The 18,992-nt window shown below is 36.9% G+C and overlaps 1 protein-coding gene across 7 annotated transcripts in view; it reads right to left on the bottom strand.

Moving 5' to 3' along the window:
• Nucleotides 1-18,992, bottom strand: part of NTRK2 (neurotrophic receptor tyrosine kinase 2) — a 201,750-nt gene that overhangs the window by 94,040 nt on the left and 88,718 nt on the right. For 2 of the 7 annotated variants that reach the window (XM_068666493.1, XM_068666494.1), the window contains 2 exons: nucleotides 17,307-17,375; nucleotides 13,348-16,472 (listed from right to left, as the gene is read on the bottom strand). The exons of the other annotated variants lie outside the window; for them this stretch is intronic. In XM_068666493.1, coding sequence (XP_068522594.1) covers nucleotides 16,435-16,472; nucleotides 17,307-17,375 — 107 coding nt within the window. In that variant the 3' untranslated portion in view covers nucleotides 13,348-16,434. Of the gene's footprint in view, nucleotides 1-13,347; nucleotides 16,473-17,306; nucleotides 17,376-18,992 lie in introns of those variants that run through there. 7 annotated transcript variants of the gene reach the window in all.

The following is an 18,992-nucleotide window of genomic DNA, read 5'->3' as shown; positions in this document are numbered from 1 at the left end:
ACAATCTTTACTGAAGCAAAACTAAATGATTGCATGCAATCAACCCAAACATCACACTCAAGTGATAAACAGCATCTGCAGAAATGTGGCATTGCTGTCTACTCGATTCTTACTGAGGCTATTCTACAGCCCAACTAAATATTTTTTGGTATTGCACCAAGTCCCAATCCAGCTTCTCTTCATCTCCAAACACTCCCCATCCTTGAAAACAGGCCTTAAAAATCAAATTCAAAGGCCCATCTACACTTTACAAGAAGGGCATGGGAAGCTGGTGAACCAATTTACCAACAAATAGGTCCACCAGCTTACTCCTTGTCAAGTACTCCACCGTCCACTTGGGTGAACAGATATTGAGTACCAATGGCCCAAATACTGCATGTGTTCAGGAGGCAGTGTCATTTGGAATAGAACTGCCAGAAGGACAGGAGGCTTCAGCACAGGAGAGAGGCTGCCCAAAACTGTCCCTCTGTGAGCACAAAGCAAGTAGTAGCTTACTTTTCTTCCCAAGCATCAATGCCTGACATTTACTTCAATTTACATTAAATTACTTAGGAACACTGAATGACTCCTTTTGTGTTTCTGTCACCACAGTGATATCATCAGTTTTCTCTACAGCCTCTGTCCCTAGAGAACTCAGCAACTTCTCTGGCCTTCAAACAGAGATCCTTGCCTCTGTCCAGAAAACCTTGCTGGCTTTTGCAGACTAGCCAGAGTCTTCTGGGAAGATTTTTGATGCTTGGCAATCATGTATCACTAGAAAATCTTATGTTAGAGAGTTGAAGCATCTACTATGTTTTCCAACATGGAACAGCCTTAGCAACAGACTTACTCTAGCATCTGGTGGTTTTCTGCACCCCTAAGAAATCATACAGAAAAGAAAAGTAACCCCTTTCCATTATTTGCTTTCCATATCCACAGTTATAGCTTTCTGGATTATGCTCAGCTAGATCTTTTGGGTCATTGTCTAAAAAAAGAAACAATTCAGCTTTGGAGATGGGACAGAGCTAAATGAACTGTTTGGAAAAATATCCCTGCCAATTCAGCTTCAGATCAAAGATGTAGATTCACTTCAGAACAACACCCTTTCTTCCCAAAACACTACTCCGAAGGTTGTGAAGCCTCACATCCTCTTCAAATGCAGATCTAAAAATTCCTGCAGCAGAGCAAATGACACCTGTGTATATAGAAAGGCATCACTTCAAATTTCAGCCTGTCCCAGCACTGTCATTCACAAGCTGTGGAATCAGCTGCATGAGTTGGCTGAATTACCTCTAGATGTTGGTCTTCTACTGACACTCACAGCCACCTCCTCCTGCCTGTCACAGCATGCCTTCTGTCCTGCATATTTTCTCTCCCTTCCATCTTTCCTTGAAATTGTTGCTATGACAAGCAGGAAGCCACCATGTGCAGAAAGCTGTTTGCACTATTCCAACCAGCTCAGCCATTCCAGAGGTGGCCATACTATAAGCTAAGCTCTGGCTGTTTTGCTACTGCAGACTTAAAAAAGGATACATTACCGGTGAAAGTGGTCATGAAAACACAAAGAGGTTTTGCCAAAATATGGGAAGGACCAATTTTTCTATTCTGCAGGGCTCTTTTCTCAAGATGTTGCAGAGAATATTTTCACAAATAGCTTCTGCAATGCCTGAGACCTTTGCTAAGTATTGTCCATTATTTTATTTTTTCTGATGTGCCTTCTCTGCTTATTTATTTGCCTCCTTCTTTATGAAGAGTTTTGCCTCTATCTTTGTAATCATTTCTCTTTTGATCAACAGGTTCATCTACAGTGTCTTGTTTTGTCATCATCCTGAATTGTTTAACTCTTTGCAGCTTCCTATCACTTTCTAAAGCACTTAGTATATCCAGCTTGCAATTAACCACATGGCTTCCTGTGTTGTTGTAATTTATATATTACCATTAAATAACATTAGTACTTGTTATGCTCTAATTTTGGTTGATACTCATTTATTCTCAGAGTTTAACTTTCTCTTTTACCAAAAAATCAGCCATAGCTGTTTCTTAGCAACAGATTGATCAGAACAGATTTACATGGAAATCAAATACTTGCAAAAAGGAACTGCTAAAGGAAGCTGATAATATAGCCTTATTCCTGTCAATTAGCAGCAAATACTACAGTGTATAATATAATGGTTTTGTAATTCTGTATGAATCTAAAGAACATGTGCAGAACATTAGCACTAAATGAAGTAGAAGACGATATGAACTTTCCTAATTAGTATATCTCTGAGTTGATCTGCAAAAATAGTCTCTTGCCTGAAGAGACTGCAAAACAAACCAAATCACACACAGCCACAATCCTCGCTTGCACTGGACTAGAATCAAAACTACAGTCTGTAATGGTCACATACAAACAGGTCTCAAAAGGCAGACGCATCCATTTCACAAAAAGTGCAAGCCCTTACTTCATGCATACTGATCCTAAATAAACAAGCATTAGACTTCAACGCAGGAATGTGGCCATTTAGTACTTCATTCCTGAAATTTACACAATTTCAGGAAACTGAAACTTTTTCATTCTTGCAGTCTTCAGAAATGACCAGTTTTCCCTGAAGATTTTTCTACACCTCACTTTGCCAGACAAGGTTTTCCTCCTTTCCTTTTCCTTTTCAACCCTAAATAATGTGCTGAGCTCCAACTAGCTGGTTCATCAAAAGTGCAACTAAAATTAAATATGAGGATAGGGCAAAAGAATGAAGTCAAATATGAAGTGTGAAATCCTACGAACAGAAAAAGTGAAACCGCAATACAAAAAGTCTAATTCTCTGAATCGTACTAGCAACAGAGATGAATTTATTAAACTGACAATGGTGTGAAGTTCTTACGAATGACAGCAGAATCAGGACAGCTGTCTTTTTATTAAGAATGATGACATCCTTTTTGGCAAATGAAGTCTTCTGCTGCTGTGGCACTTGGTTCTGTCACTGGAAGGCAGCATCTATAATATATAGCTGCATATGAATTATACGAGGAATGGGTTAAAGTGATAGATCTGTATTATTCCCAAGAGGCAACGCCAAAAAGGTAATTGCCCATATTTGTACCACTAGGTTATAGGGAATGACAGTTTCATGTCTTCCTAATGGTTAACTGAAAATCTATAAAATCCATTTCTCTTTCCTGCTGAGAAATTAATGCAGAACCAAAAACTGAATTCCAACTCTGGTCATACTCACACAAACCGCCCAGGGAGAAGAGTAAAGACAGTACAATTTCTTTCATGCAAACAGAGATGTAGAGGCTACATAGCTAGTTTTTCATAAGGGTGCTGCTGGGCTTATTAAAATCAGCAAGACCTATACCTCTCACCTTTCACTCATGCAGTCACAAGGACTTAGAGAGGAGGGATGGATATGATGGGGACAAGTCAGGTTGCTGGAGACTGTACACCTGGATGCCCCCTGCCTTGGGGGGCTTTCAGGTGCGCTGTGTGCTACAGACATAAGACACCTCCAAAGAAAGATGGCAGGAAGCAGCCTACACATAACAGCCTCGCTGGGTTTGTTCTGGGGTGGCTGAGCTGCACCATAACCAGAGCCCATTATCTCTAGCAAGGCACCAGGCTCTGCAGGAAGGGAACGCCACACAACCTCAGGGGTCTACAGTTCGGCTGCCAGCTCCCATCACTTGGTCATGGTATGCTTCGTAGGTACACAAACTCATTTAAAAGAGTGCACAGTTCATCAGCTGAGTAGCTTGGGTGTCTTTGTGCTCCAATACAACTTCACAGAGGCATTAGGATTTGTTTTGATAATTACCAACTTTTCTTGTTTTACCAGCCAATTTCTCCACATGGTAGTAAAATCCAAGGAACAAAGATATGACAACTCAAAACAGCTATTTAAACAGTCTGCAAAAAAAAAACAACATTAACTTCTAAGCTACAAGCAGCCTGTAAAATGATAACTCACCCATTTTAAGTTTTTATGAGAAAGTAAGAACAAGAACATCAGTGCAAATGTCATTTTTAAAATGAAACTTCAAGAGTAAGGTATCAACAGATTTCTGATGTTTTATATCACTAACAATGCCCTCTAGCACCAATTTCATTTCAAATTGCCAACCAATTATTTCTAAGTTAACTGATATTTATACCCAGGGATATTTCTTATAATGTTTAAAATATATATATATATATATTATTTAGGAATCATCATCACATACAAAATAAAGATCAATACAGTACTAATTATTGACTCAGGCACCAGCACAAAGATGTCAGTGTTATGACTTAGAAATAAGTCAGTCCTGCTGATTTAAAGTCATTGATCTGGGTTCAAAAGGAAGTTTCAAAGTAAATACCACACACAAATTCATTCAAACCTAGTAGTAAAAAATCAGATTACTTTATTCACTCTGTTCATAACACATGACTAAAGACGCAATACAGCACTATTTTACACCTACATAATCTTCTAAATTATCATTTTGTAGAAAAAGTGAAACTACAGATATATACAGCTCTTACAAGGAATCTGGCTATTATGGATTAAAAAACACAAAAATCTTACCATTTTGGAATTAAAATTTCATTGCTTCATTTTGTTAGCACTTCCTTTTTATATTAAATGTATGGCAAGACCTGACATGTTTACTCCTACAAATGTTCACTGAAAGTGAATTTAAAGTTTTAAAAGTTTTACCATTCCCACATAGTACAGAGTAGTAGTACTTAGGAATGGCAAATATTTAATTTGACCTCTTAGCTGATTTGCATTGGTTAAAGGATCCGACTCATGTCTTTCCCAATCTGATTTTAAGTTCCCTGTAGTTATGCATCCTACGCAGATATGTTCATTGCTGAATAGATAAGATCTGTTAGCATTTTACAGCCATGTACAGGCTGCACAACATGTGCACTTGCAATTCCAAAATATAGGTAGCAATGACAAGAAGTTACAGATGGCTATAAAAAAGCAGTTAGATATTATTCAGGTACAATTTAACGTGGTCCACAAATAGTCTTCCCTCCCATCCTGAAACAGATTAAATGACTTGTATAAGAGAAGGATGTGACTTCAGGCAGGACCACACACGCATGCACAATCTCTCCTGTTCATAACAGCAGTGATGACAAAAATCTCAGATGAATAAACGTTCCTGATTTATTTCATAGGGAATACAGTGCTATGCTGTATCTGGGGTCAGAGCCAGGGCTCTGGTGCAACTGAATGAGCCAGGCAAGCATCTGCACAGACTCTTTGCATCCTGCAACGTGCAGATGGAATTCCTTATGAATGCAATGAGTTAAAGTTACATTTATATTCTGTATTAAACAAATACATCTTACAGTAGCCTGATTTATGGCACCCGAAGCAAGACTGATGTCTCCAATTGAGGAAAAATTCTCAAAAGCTTTTCTGCATTTCCCCTCCCCTCCTAGAGATGATCAAACCCTTTGTAATTAGACTGATGACAGGATAACTCAGTCTCTCTGCCATCAATCCTCAGCTTCTCTGTGTAGTCTGCCAAAGGCTGCCCTTTCCTGGCATGAGTATCTGTCCCCTGGCAATTACCGATCAAACTGCTATCATGTGGGCTATCTACAAATCACCAGTGGTTACAGCTGCTCTCAGCCTGGGCAAAGTTTAGGCCAGATGCCAGGAGCAAAAATGCTACAGCTCCACAGTGAGGAGCAATCACCCTCAGAGGCAATGTCACCACCTCCTTGTGGCAGGTAACAGCCTCACCTGGGTCCCCTGGCAGGCTGCTTTAACAGCAGCAGGGCTGCACATTCGTTTGGACTACAACGAAGCCTGAAGCAGCAGCAGGAATGGAAACTTGGCATCCTCTTTAGAAAGGAAAAGCAGTGACAATAAATCTCTCTCCCTTCCTCTTGAAGAGCCACACAGCCCTTTGCACTTTTCTGAACACAGGGATATGAGGGTGATAAAGTGTGACTCTTTCTTTATCTGGAAAGAGATTATACCAGCTCCCATAAGGAAAACCAATGCTAACACATGAGAAAGATTAACCCTATCTTCCTCACAGCAAACAGAAAGCTGGCCTCTGAGCCTTCTGCTTTAAAAGTTATAACTTTTTAACAAGTGTTTGGTGGTTATTCCAGAAAGGAAATGCTCAGGTATTTCACAGATAACTTACCTGATTTTGGTTCATATTCTCACAAGAAAACAAATGCAGGGTTGATGGTACGGGTCATATTTAAAAAACATTATTACATGCATTGAAAAGTAATGAGAAAGCTCATCAATTAATAAAAACACAAGAGAACCTGCTTGTGTGGCAGAATCCTTCCAGACCCACCAGGGACTGACACATCACTCAGCTGCTCGCTATCCAGAAAACAGACCTCATCCGGACAGGCAGGCAGGTATATTACAACACAGAAGTTGTACCTCAGTCTGCCACAAAATTAGTTTTATCTTCTATAAGCCAAAAGTAAGAGAGAAACTAACTTCCTATGGCTGCCATCTAATCAGCTGACATTAGCAGAAAAATCAGTGAGCAGGGCCTAGCATGCTCACTGGTACTCCTTCCTACTTTAAATTTTGTCGCTTGGACTTAAGGTAACACACTGTTTTTTAAAATTTCATATCAAAGTAGGTGTCTCATGTAAACGTTTTCCTCTGCAAAATACAGACATATCAAGACTTCATTCTTTGTTCTAATCTCATTTAATCTTTACAGCTATGTAGGATTTTATCAGGAGTCCTAAGACATCTAATGCTGATGAAGAAACTCATTATGACTCCATGAATTCATTATGTGCAATTGCACCAGGAATCTGTGGTGCTGCTACCCTTATTGACCTGGGGCAGGCAGAAAAGTGTGATCTAATTCATGAGCTCTGACCTCAACATCATGCAAGGCCTCATATAGAAGTATTAAAATTGGTTCTATGGCATACATCTTTAGAAACAGAAGGAGGAACTCTGGCTTAGGCAGCAGTCTACGCCAGAGCATCTACTGGAATAAAGATATGAGGAAAAATCAGCATGGACTGACAATGAACTGAAAGAAACATTACCTGGCCTTGGACAAAAGGTTTATATAGAACCAGCTGTGTTCTGTAGTTTTGTACCCTGAAACATGAATGGAGCATTCATTACTGAGGCATTATCAACTTTAATTTTGTACACACGGGAACTATGCTAAAACCCTTCCATTGGAAAATGCAGTGACACTGCAGTAGGATGACACTAGTCATCAAGAAACTGCACAAAGAATTGCCCATCTGGTGATGGCAGATGCGCAAAGAATGTCACTATTTTCTGTTCTTTTGCTTCTCATACCTAATATTAGCTACTAAGTTATTCGGGAAATATTACCTGTGCTGTCATCAACATGTTGTTCCCAACACACGCTTGCTTTCTTTTTCGCATATCTGCTCTCTTGGGAAGGCATCATGACTAAGAGCAGCCAGATGAATACTCTGCTTCTTTTGGATGCGTAAATAACAGAGCACTTCTACATGGCAAGAGTAAATGGATGTGTGAAAGACACTGTTCAGACAGGGCATCAGGAAAAATTTCTATACCTTGAGGGTGGACAAACACTGGAAGAGGTTTTCTAGAGAGCTGGTTGGTGCCCCATTACTGACAGTCTTCTCTTCTCTTCTCTTCTCTTCTCTTCTCTTCTCTTCTCTTCTCTTCTCTTCTCTTCTCTTCTCTTCTCTTCTCTTCTCTTCTCTTCTCTTCTCTTCTCTTCTCTTCTCTTCTCTTCTCTTCTCTTCTCTTCTCTTCTCTTCTCTTCTCTTCTCTTCTCTTCTCTTCTCTTCTCTTCTCTTCTCTTCTCTTCTCTTCTCTTCTCTTCTCTTCTCTTCTCTTCTCTTCTCTTCTCTTCTCTTCTCTTCTCTTCTCTTCTCTTCTCTTCTCTTCTCTTCTCTTCTCTTCTCTTCTCTTCTCTTCTCTTCTCTTCTCTTCTCTTCTCTTCTCTTCTCTTCTCTTCTCTTCTCTTCTCTTCTCTTCTCTTCTCTTCTCTTCTCTTCCTCTCTTCTCTTCTCTATCCTATCCTATCCTATCCTATCCTATCCTATCCTATCCTATCCTATCCTATCCTATCCTATCCTATCCTATCCTATCCTATCCCATCCCATCCCATCCCATCCCATCCCATCCCATCCCATCCCATCCCATCCCACCCCATTCTTAGGAAACCATATCTGAATCTATGATTCTATGATTCTAAGTCTGCCATGATGAAAAATGGATAATGGCATCATACATCATATGGACTATGGGAAAACAAAAATATTAATTTTCATAATACAGTAGGGAAGCAAATTGCATACATAAAGCAAATAAATGTTTTTAAGTTACTACATGTATTTTTCAACTACCAGAGAAAGCCATTTGTGTTAAACACAGTATCAACTTGTGCACCAGAAAAGAACTTTAACCTAAACTCATTTTCAGATCTCTTTAAAATATACCTTTCTACTGTCTTTATCTACTTTCTACTGTTGCTACACACTCTGAACTGCAATTTTATGTTCTGAAGGGGTTATTTAGCTGAAACTCCATTCTCTGTTTATAGACCTTAATGACAGTCTGGCTCCTTTATTGCCAACTGTGCTCTGATGACAGAAGTCCTAGAGCTCTGGATAGTAACTTGGAAGGCAAACAAAACACTATCATTTAAAAATAAAGTATCTGTCAGCTTCAACAAACTAGCTACAGAACTATTAGTTTAGAAACCTGTATACTATATTTCATTTTCATAGGTAAAACACGTTGCTAAAAAAGTATTTTGATAGAATTATCTGAATATCAGAAATGAGATTTTTGTGACTTTTTGCAAATCATCCTCAAAAACTGCAATACTCAAAGACCTGCTATGTGCCAGGATTGTGTGCATATTTGTTTTAGAGCCCGATTACTGACACACTATAGAAGCATCAATTGATGAATCTGAAAACTAATCTTTAAATTCATTTTACATTTAAAATAGTAACAGGATTATAAAGTAACCTGTGAAATTAACTTTTTATATATAAATGATACAATTAAAGATATACAATATATGTTGTTTGTATTTTTTTTCTCACTAAAAAGAAAAAAAAATAAAAGAAAGGCTTTACTTTTACAAGAATAGTGTTAAATCACAATTCATGATTATTAAAAAATGAACCCTTGTCTGCATTTTTCCATTGATTTGGAGTATTAAATTTGGGAATATTAAGTCTCTATGTTACTAGTTATTCTGTTTACTTCCTAAATTTCTGGTCAATGTAAATGGCTATTTTCACTTTTGCTTCTCTTTTACTTCTACTATTTTTTGATTGTTTTTAGATAGTAACTCCTTGTTCTGTTGAGGATGCAAATTTTATATTACAGCATCAATGCTATATTACATTTCAACAGTAAGCTCCATCACCACGAAATATAGCCAATAAATGTTCTTTGATTTAGTAAAGCTTTTGTATTAATCTAATATTTTATATTGTTTGAATACTTTCTTTAAAATAATTGTATATCTACCAGCTTAATTAATATTATAATTTACCTTTAGTAAAAAGTCTAATTAAAAGCTTCTCATAGAATGGATCTTTACATTAAACTTCTTTGTTTTAGATAGTGACAATACATTATACTGGTTTCAAAAGCACATTTTGCACAGATTATGATATCAAAACATACTTGTAAAATATACTGTGTGACATTACAATTGTGACAAATACATGAAAATGCAGAAAGTCGCCAAGAACAGACAAAGCAGACTGGGTAAAAAGCTCAAAGATACACTGTGATCCCAGTAGAGAAAAATGTGACCAAACACCTCACTAACAAGAAAAGGAACATGCAATGCAATATCCACATCTGCTACATTCCAAATAAGGTAATAAAATCCATGGGAGAATATGACATTCTCTAGGAATAAATAAATAAATAAATAAATAAATCAACGTAAAGCTTGGGCTGAAACTGTGACATAACAGTTTCAACTGTTCAATTCTTAAATTATGTACTCTATTTCATTAGGTCCATCAAAAGACCCAGATGGTCCAGTCCAAAAAACGGAAGTTCCAAAGCAGAACACACCCTTCAAATCACAGTATTCATGTTTCCTCAAAATAGTTTGGAAAATCAGCATGTCATGCTTAAGTATTCAACCACCCAACTTTTTCTACTTAAAGTTCTGAGTAGATGAAACATGGCCTGAAATGTAAAACTTGCTGTCTGATGGCCAACAGCTGAATATGTACTCATTTGATCTGAATAAAAGCATGCCTGACTGAATGTACAAGTTAAACACTTGTATATTTAAATTAAAAAGAAATAAAATTATCTCTCACATTTTTTTTTACATTTTTTTTTTGGGGGGAAGGGGGAACAGGAAGGGGGAGCAGGATTGGAGAGAAGGTCGATTTTTAAATAGGGTAAACGTTAAGGATGCCATAAAAAACAGTTAAGGAGATGAGTCTTTCTATGTACCAGAAAACAAAAGCAACAGTAAGCACATTTATAAAAACAGGGGAGGAATTCCAAGATTCACATATTTTCCAATACATAGCAAAATGACTACTGAAATACTAGATGTGAGCACTTTACAGAGAGTGAAAGACACAATGATATTGAATTATCAAACTTTATTGTACTGCTAAAAATAAGTTTATCAAGTATACTGTTTTTAAATATAGATTGTCCAAATTGTTATGGTAGTACTTGGAAATTAAACCAATGAATGTCTATTATTTACAAGAAATTTAAAACAGTTTCACTGTGAAGAATTAGAGGGGGAAAAAAAAGAGAGCAAAGATTTACAGCTTGCTGATGGATTACAGCAAACTATTTTATTTTTATTTTTTTTTTAGGATTCTGTAACAGTACAAGTCATTTTTGTGCTATCTTTTGGAATATATATATAATTAATTTTATACTTTGATAACAACCAAGTAACCCTCTTCCTATTTTTAAATATAAGCTCAGCCTAAGCAACAGCCAATGAAGGGCTCTGAATGACAGCAGAAGACATTTTACATGTGTTTGCCAAAGCCTTTGGTCTCAGCAGCACAGCAGCTCATTTCTGCTCTCACACTAGTAAATCCAGTAATACCAATTAAATAGCTGTGCTCAAAAAAAAAAAAAAAAAAAGTAGGAAAAAATCAGGATTTCCTGTTTTATGGACATGCCTGGGAAGTGAGACAGACACTGCTTACATCAATGAAAAATCAAAACCATGAGAAGAAAGCCACAACCTCACCCTTTACTTTCTTGAGTATCAGGTAGTTCCCTGAAATCCTACTTGGTAGCTCTTGTCATTCCAGCCAAGGAAAAGAAGTTACAATGAAAGTGTGTATGCAACAAGGGAAGTCTCCACCTATATTAAGCCTAATCTGCTCAGTAACGCTGCTGTGAGTTGATGCCCCTAGGGACTACAAGAAAATTGCCTTCTTCAAAGTGAAAACAGTTTGTCTCTAAATTGCCTGCATCTCTCCTCCAAACCAGGGCACATGTGCTTATCCACCACACTCCTTGCAGCGGCAAAAATACAGCAATAGTCATGGAAGCATACTACTAAAATTTGAAGGATAACGGCATTTCCTCATCAAAATGAAGTCCATAATGTGGACTCTTTCCATCCATCTTTTTTGATGATTAGCTCAATTTCTGAAATTGTTTTCTGATATAAAATATGAATAACTTCCAGTTAATGTTGAGGTTTGATTAAAAAGCAGTAACCTCTTTTAAAAGTCCAGTCAAATAATTTACATGCTTGTAGAATTAAATAGCTATATTTATTTCCAATTAATAAATCATTTGTTATTTTAACACCTCATTTAATTTGTATGTACAAAAGAAACACATAAGAAATGAAAGCCAGCTTCAAAACCTTGGAGATACACATTTCCATGAACGTGGGACAATGAAATGGGCAGTGAAACATGTTAAACACACAGTACCAATATTCTTTGAGATGCCTACCACACTGTATTTATAGTTCTCAATACATCCTACCATCCATGAATTCTTGCTGTAGAGATCAGATGACAAAATATGACACAATGTGGGCCTACGTTATAATCTAGACTATTTTACACCATCACATTGGCAAAGCCCTTCAAAAGGGTATTCGAAGACCCTGCACGTATATACTGTAATGAGAAGAGTTTGCAGCACATCAAGAAGGAAGAAGTTCAAGTCTTTCAAAAAGAGAAGAGAAAGAAAGAGAGAACTTTGCAGCTGAAAATTATAAAGAAGAGAAGAAACCAGAGAGTACAATGAGGAAGAAGAAAGTACTAAATATGTTCAGGTAAACTTTGGGGGTTTCCTTTTGAAAGTACAATGAACATAAAATCTACTTGCCCAATTCAAGAATAAATTCAACATTATTGCAAATGTTAAATATGCAACAGACAAAGAAGGGCTGAATTAAAATGATGTCAGAAGGGATGCTTCTTCTATTTGTCTGATAATGGCCTCCAACTTTACAAACCACTTGAACATCTTCAAAAATTCAAACAGCTGCATAAGAAGTTCTGTCCTTCGTGCTGATGGTTAACAGTCAGCATGTCATGGACAGCCAGGTCGCAGAAGCAGGACCTTTGTATGAATACTGTTGTCAAGAAAGCCAGTAGAAGTGCATTGGTCATTCCTACATGTCAGACTTCAGTAAGTCTTTTAGTCTTTGAAGAACAGTGCTTAGGGGAGTGTCTGCACCATAGAAAAGAAGTGGATTTTGAGTGCTTCAGACCACAGCCAAAAAAGAAAGAGCAATTCCCGTGAGAGTTATTTGAAGTAGAATTGTTTCCAACTAGTTGTCCACATATTTTCTTGGCATTGTCTGCTGCCCCCAGGGATCTTGCTCCTGCTGAAATGAATGGCTCTTTTCCACACTGTGTGGGATAGATCCAGCTGGTACTCAAAGGCAGTGGAAAGGCTGGGGAGTGCCTTGCTACCCAAACACATTAAAAATATGTCACAGCAACCTCCATAACTCCCATCAATAAAAGACATGGTCCCCAAGCACTTTTCTGCAGGAACAGCCAACCTGAGGTCCCCCACCCCACTTGACATGACAGGCAACTGCAGCAAGTACATTACATACCCCAGGCTCCGCCTGGGAACAATGCACTCATGTGCAATATAGACCTGGCACTTCCCCCAAATTTAACAGGATTTTTTTTTTTTAACAGCCTGGGTTACATGCCCTGCCCCACACCAAAGCTCACCCCTCGACTGCTTCCTCTCCAGTCTCCCAACTAATCTGCCCTTCAAACTGTCCCACAGCTTATCTCAGTATGTCTCTGACTATATTAAACATCAATTTGAAGTAAAATTGAGCACAAATCCCTTCTAGCAGAACATTAGAAATATGCTTTTATTTTAGTTTCATGTCTGGCACATTGAAAAAAATAGAAACTCTGTCTTTAAACATTTCATAGCCTTTTTTATTGCTCAGTGAAACAATATAAAAGCTTTTTAGTATCAAATCCTCAATGTTCAGCAATTTTTACCATGTTAATGGTTCCTGCATGATTCTTAGTTTGAGTCTCACTTTATTTTAAGGAGGTCAGGAATTTGTAATTAACTGAGCCCTTTGTAAACTAACACCATTTGAGCAGATCAGAATCTCAACAGTTACAAGCAATGTCACTTACAATCAAGCTGAAAAACAGGAGCTAGTGGGTACTATAATTTCCAATATAGAAATTTAGCTCCCTTAGCTTTAAGGCACTCTGTCCACACACTGAAAACAAACAATTTTAGGAACACATAGTCTTTTCCACCAAGCATTAAACATCTGTATTAAGATACAATTAGTAACAAATCATGTGCTGTAATTCATAAGGTTCTGTGAATATCTGCATGAAGTAATAGTGCACTGAGTGGCTAATATAAAAGATATAATACAAAATATGTAAGAAGGATATTCTACAATATATATAAATATATATTTCACTGGTGCATAAATCAGTTGTGGTTTATTAAAGTTTCCTCCATGATTACATAAAATCCAACATATTGTGTCAGTACATGCTGAAGGTCAGTACACTTGAAGGTCAAAACTACTCCTATGTCATAAAGATGAACTGCAAAGTGCTACAAAATAAGTTACAACAAAAATATGCAACAATAACTGTGCACATTTATGCATATAAATATTATGAATCAGAAAGAACTACCTTTTAAAATGAAATATTTCAAAAATTATCTGCTAAATTCCAACTCTCCAAGTCTGTCTTTTCCCTGCCAAAAGAAAAAGGATCAGATTCTCACCTCATTTATTTGGCAACAAATTGTGAATACATAACTCAAATAAGCTGACTTTTCCCACATAACTTAAGACTGGAATCTGTGCTACTGGGTGAAGCTCTGCTTATGATCCAACTTATATCTGATGTAACTCCACTGACTTTAGTTCAAAAATTGCTGATCTAAATGATTCTCTGTTGGTTTACATTCTGCTCAATGTCATTGGCTGTTATTTCAAAAGAGAGAGAGATCCCCAGGTAAGCTAGAAATTTGAGAATAAAATAATTAAAAGAAAGTTACAGGAGAATCAGTATCTCAGGAGAAGATATCTCCCTAAACTAAGATTATTTCCATATAGACATAGGGAAGAAAAAAAAAGGTATTCCCAATATTTTTTTCTGAGGAAAAGCAGAACACTTGTTGACATCTAACTTCAAACAGGGAGTATGATGGATATCTTTAATAGCTGCCATCCTTTCCCAAATCACCATGTTATGTACAGGGTGACAAAGACACTGTGATTCTTAGGTCATCAGTAGACTTCCAGCTCTACCGTCTTCTTTAATGTGGAGAGAACACATCTTTGGAACAGATTTTGGAAAAAGAAAAACAAAACAAAACAAAACAAAACAAAAAAAAAAACATAGCCAACTGCATAGCCAATGACAAGTGAAAGTATCTTAATACATAGACTCAGAAGAATGCATATGTGGACATATTTCTTGACTAATGACATTATTTCCAAAATTTGACCACAGCAGGAAGAAAAAACTTGGATGTCAGAGACTGATGAAAACATAAGAAAAGGACTGAGTCTTAAAAGGCAAAAAGAGAGTAAGTATGTGGAGAAAGAACAAAAGGGTCGACACCAGAAAAAAAAAAAAAAAAAAAGAGAGATTAAATATACACTATTGCAGAAAGAAAGGGATAGTGTATGCTTTAGAAAGCCATTGATGTTGACAACAGTGTTTCAATGGAAGAGTGAAAATGGCTGAAATTAAAAAGCAAACCCACCCACAGGGAAAAAAAAAAAAAAAAAAAAAAAAGAGAGAGACAAAATATCATCTCATGTCTTATTGTTTGTTTTAAGGAATTAAAAAATTAAATTAAAAGGTGAAAAGCTGTGAAATGTAATCAAATCAGAATTCATAGAAATACATGCATCTATCTCATTTTTTTGCTGCTAGTTTTCATAAGAAACTTTCAGAAAATAAAAAACAGAAACTTCACCTTTCTTATAATGATTCCTTAAACTGAAAAGATAAAGTTATAAACTCAGGACTTCATAAGTAAATAGCATGAAAATAAGTGTCTACTATTATGCTCAAATGCATCCCTGTTCTTGCAAAATGTTTGTAATTTCACTAGTTTTTCTCATTCTAGTAAACTCTCCTCAGAGGACAGCATACTGAACTGTATGTACTGTAACTGAAATGTACATCTAAGTATACAGTCTGAAAGACCAACTGTATAGTGTTATTCTTGCTCTTGTTTCAGAATCGGCATTCCAGTCTAGTAAAGACTTACACTTCCCCAAACTTAAGGACTACATTGCATAATCATGGTCTAACTGAATGTGTAAGCAATGGCACTTGTTCAAAACAAAAAAAAGCATTGATGAGCAGAATTGCCCTCTTAATCCATATAGCTTATGCTTATACTCTGCCTCTTCTTGGTAAAGTCAGTGGAACCACACGCATAAATATAATTTATATGGCCAACTCTGCAATTTAGTGTTTAGCATTTAAGGCCATATCCTGTCATATGTCAGTATTCCCATTTAAATCAACAGATTCACATACTTAATTTTTTTGTGGAAGAGTTTTACGAGCCACTTATGCAATAAAATACATGCAGCTTTGCAGTTCACCTTTGATAAATATTATTTATAAAAACAACATCTTTCCAGTTAAGTTCAAACAGAAAAAAATTGGCATAGGACACAATGTAATGTAATTTCATCTCAATGTCATATTGAAGACACAGCAAGGACAAGGCAATAGGGAAGAGTGTGATAGCTTATTTCTGGACTTTCTTGAGTTTTATAGCTGCCTCAGGGCTTGGCTTCACCCTGCTCTTGCAAAAACAGCTACTGACTTGAATGTACTGCTAGAATTCTCCAAACACAACCAATGTCTAAAAGAGAAGTCCAAGGGAGGTGGCACGTCACTGCACAAGAACACTGTCCACTCCCTAGTGTGCAGCATACAGCTTCCACAACAAGCTCAACAGCCCCTCTCTCATCTTTTCCTTATTTCATTTACCCATCCAGTGGGATCTTATGAAATAAAACAAAACCTAAAAGAAACAAAATAAAATATGAGAAATCATGCTATGAGAAAAAGTCAAAGAAAAATTAATACAAAAGCCCAAACACAAATGAAAACTTGGCAATCAAACACATAAACATAAAATGCATTTAAAGCATACATAAAATGTCAAATAAAACGGGTTCATGAATGTATGAAAATGACAACATTAGCTCTATCTTGTGGCCAAGGATTTTGTTCATTAATTCAAAATGCATAAGGCATATTACCCATTTGTCTTTAACATTTTCAGATGTTCATATCAAGCTGTAATATAATCAATCTAGCATTCTTCAACCAAGGGCTGTAATTTGCATGGGCAGATGAACATACTTTGCACAAAGGCCTATGGTGAACAAGCCTGGGTGCACAATTAAGTTATCTGTCTTTGGCCTAGTCCGTCAACCAAGTGAAGAACACAGCGATATCACAGAGTTACTGTAAGTGAAATGCCAGGTTACTCTGTAATCTTTGTTTTATGCTTTAGGTCATGCAGATTATTTTCTCTGCCCGCTCCAAACAGGTTCCTGCTCTTAATGATATCAAATAGCTCTATAATGGCTGGGGAAAAAAAAAAAGAAAGAAAGAAAAAAAAAACTAAACTGGGGAAATAATCAACACCTAAATACAATGGCACATTGAAGTGCAAAACCCCTCGGTCACATTCTAATTTAGACAAAGGAAAAACCATATGCACCTAACCCTCAGACTTTACCTTACCATCTAAGGCTAAGAACATTAAAGAAAATTATGTTTGGCCCTGAGTGAAATAAAACTATCTGACTCTATAACATAAATACTTCCTGGAGCAGCATTGTCTTACCCAGTCTGTTGTTATCTGATGCAGTTGAGTTATTATGTACATCATTGTTCACAGTCACCATTACTTGTTCTAATGACATTTGGAAAAAACAAAAACATGTGAGTTGTACTATAAACCTGTAAATGTAAACTCCATAATATATATATATTGTTTTTTGTTTGTTTGTTTGTTTTTTACCTTGTTTTAGTAAATTCTCAGTATTTATAAAGAACTGAAAGCTTAAGTATATCCCATAGCACTTTAACAATTCAGGGCCAGATCTTGATTTGCCTCAAGTCAATATGACTTTTGCTATCAGTTTCAAGAGAAATTGGATTTGACTGTTAGTAATTAAGTAACAATGACTAACTTATTTGCATTGCAATTCTTGCTTGTTTTAACCTAGAGGCACTCCTAGTACTTCCACCCTGGACGTAGGTAATGGCACATTCAGAAGCTGATCATGCTAGTTTTGAGCCACTGCACATTGCCAAAGTGGTATGTCAAAATTCCTTTTCTCTGACAATTGATAAGATTCAGTTTAAGTAATCAACACAAAACGAAGAGACCTGGCTAATTAACATACATAAATATAATAAAAGTCTACTATGATGTCAAGAAAAATGCACACTTGTGAAGTTGACCTGCATGGCATATACACGTAGCAAACCATGTCTAACAGAGTTCGAGAAAGATTGAGGATCTATCTCTAGAGGCTGTACAATGGTGGCCATTTTTTCTGGGCTTTTCTGAAGTATTTTTACTAAGTCACTGTAGTTAATAGTTATGTCCATGGTATTTTTCTGAAGGAGGTATGGAAGTTAAGGTTTAGAGGGATAAAGCGTATCATCACAGTTTTGGCAGTAGAGCATTGAAAGCTACTGCATGGCTGCTACCTTTCCTTCAAAGTTCCTAGGCCTTGCAGAATTCTCTTATGTGGAACTTTGGTTTCCTAAATCTGTGAGACTGTGTACATTCTTGAAAACTAAGTCAAAGGAAAAAATATGTATTTACATAGCACACATCTATGCCATACTTTTGACACCAAGGCACATCATCGCAACTGAAAGCCTTCCGGACTTTTAGTTTGTTCCTTATCTAGTCTGGTGCAATCACAGTGAAATCAGACTGTTGTGTTTAATTTCACTTCTGAATTTTCATTTGAAAAGTTCTTAATCGATGAACTGTTACTAATATGCAAAACACAGGTAGGGAAAAAGTCCACTCACATTCTTAACTGCCATCTGTATATGTCCTGGTTTCAGTTAGGACAGAGTTAATTTTCCTCCTAGTAGCTGGTAGAGTGCTATGTTTTGGATTAGGATGAGAACAGTGCTGATAACACGCTGATGTTTTAATTGTTGCAGAGCAGTGCTTACACTAAGCCAAGGACATTTCAGCTTCTTGCTCTGTCCTGCCAGCGGGCAGGCTGGGGGTGCAGCAAGAGCTGGAAGGGGACAGACCCGGGACAGCTGACTCGAACTGGCCAAAGGGGTATTCCATCTGACATCATGCTAAACAATATATAGGGGTGGCTAGCTGGGGTGGGTGGGCCGAACTGCTCGGGGTTAGGCTGGGCATCGGTCAGTGGGTGGTGAGCAATTGCATTGTGCATCACTTGTTTTGTACACATTATTATTCTTAGTACTATTACAATCATTATTGTTATTATTATTGTTGTTATTATTATTTCCCTGTCTTAATAAA

The sequence above is a fragment of the Anas acuta genome, chromosome Z, assembly GCF_963932015.1.
Source record: "Anas acuta chromosome Z, bAnaAcu1.1, whole genome shotgun sequence".
Taxonomy (NCBI): domain Eukaryota; kingdom Metazoa; phylum Chordata; class Aves; order Anseriformes; family Anatidae; genus Anas; species Anas acuta.
This window is presented reverse-complemented; position numbering and strand designations above follow the sequence as displayed.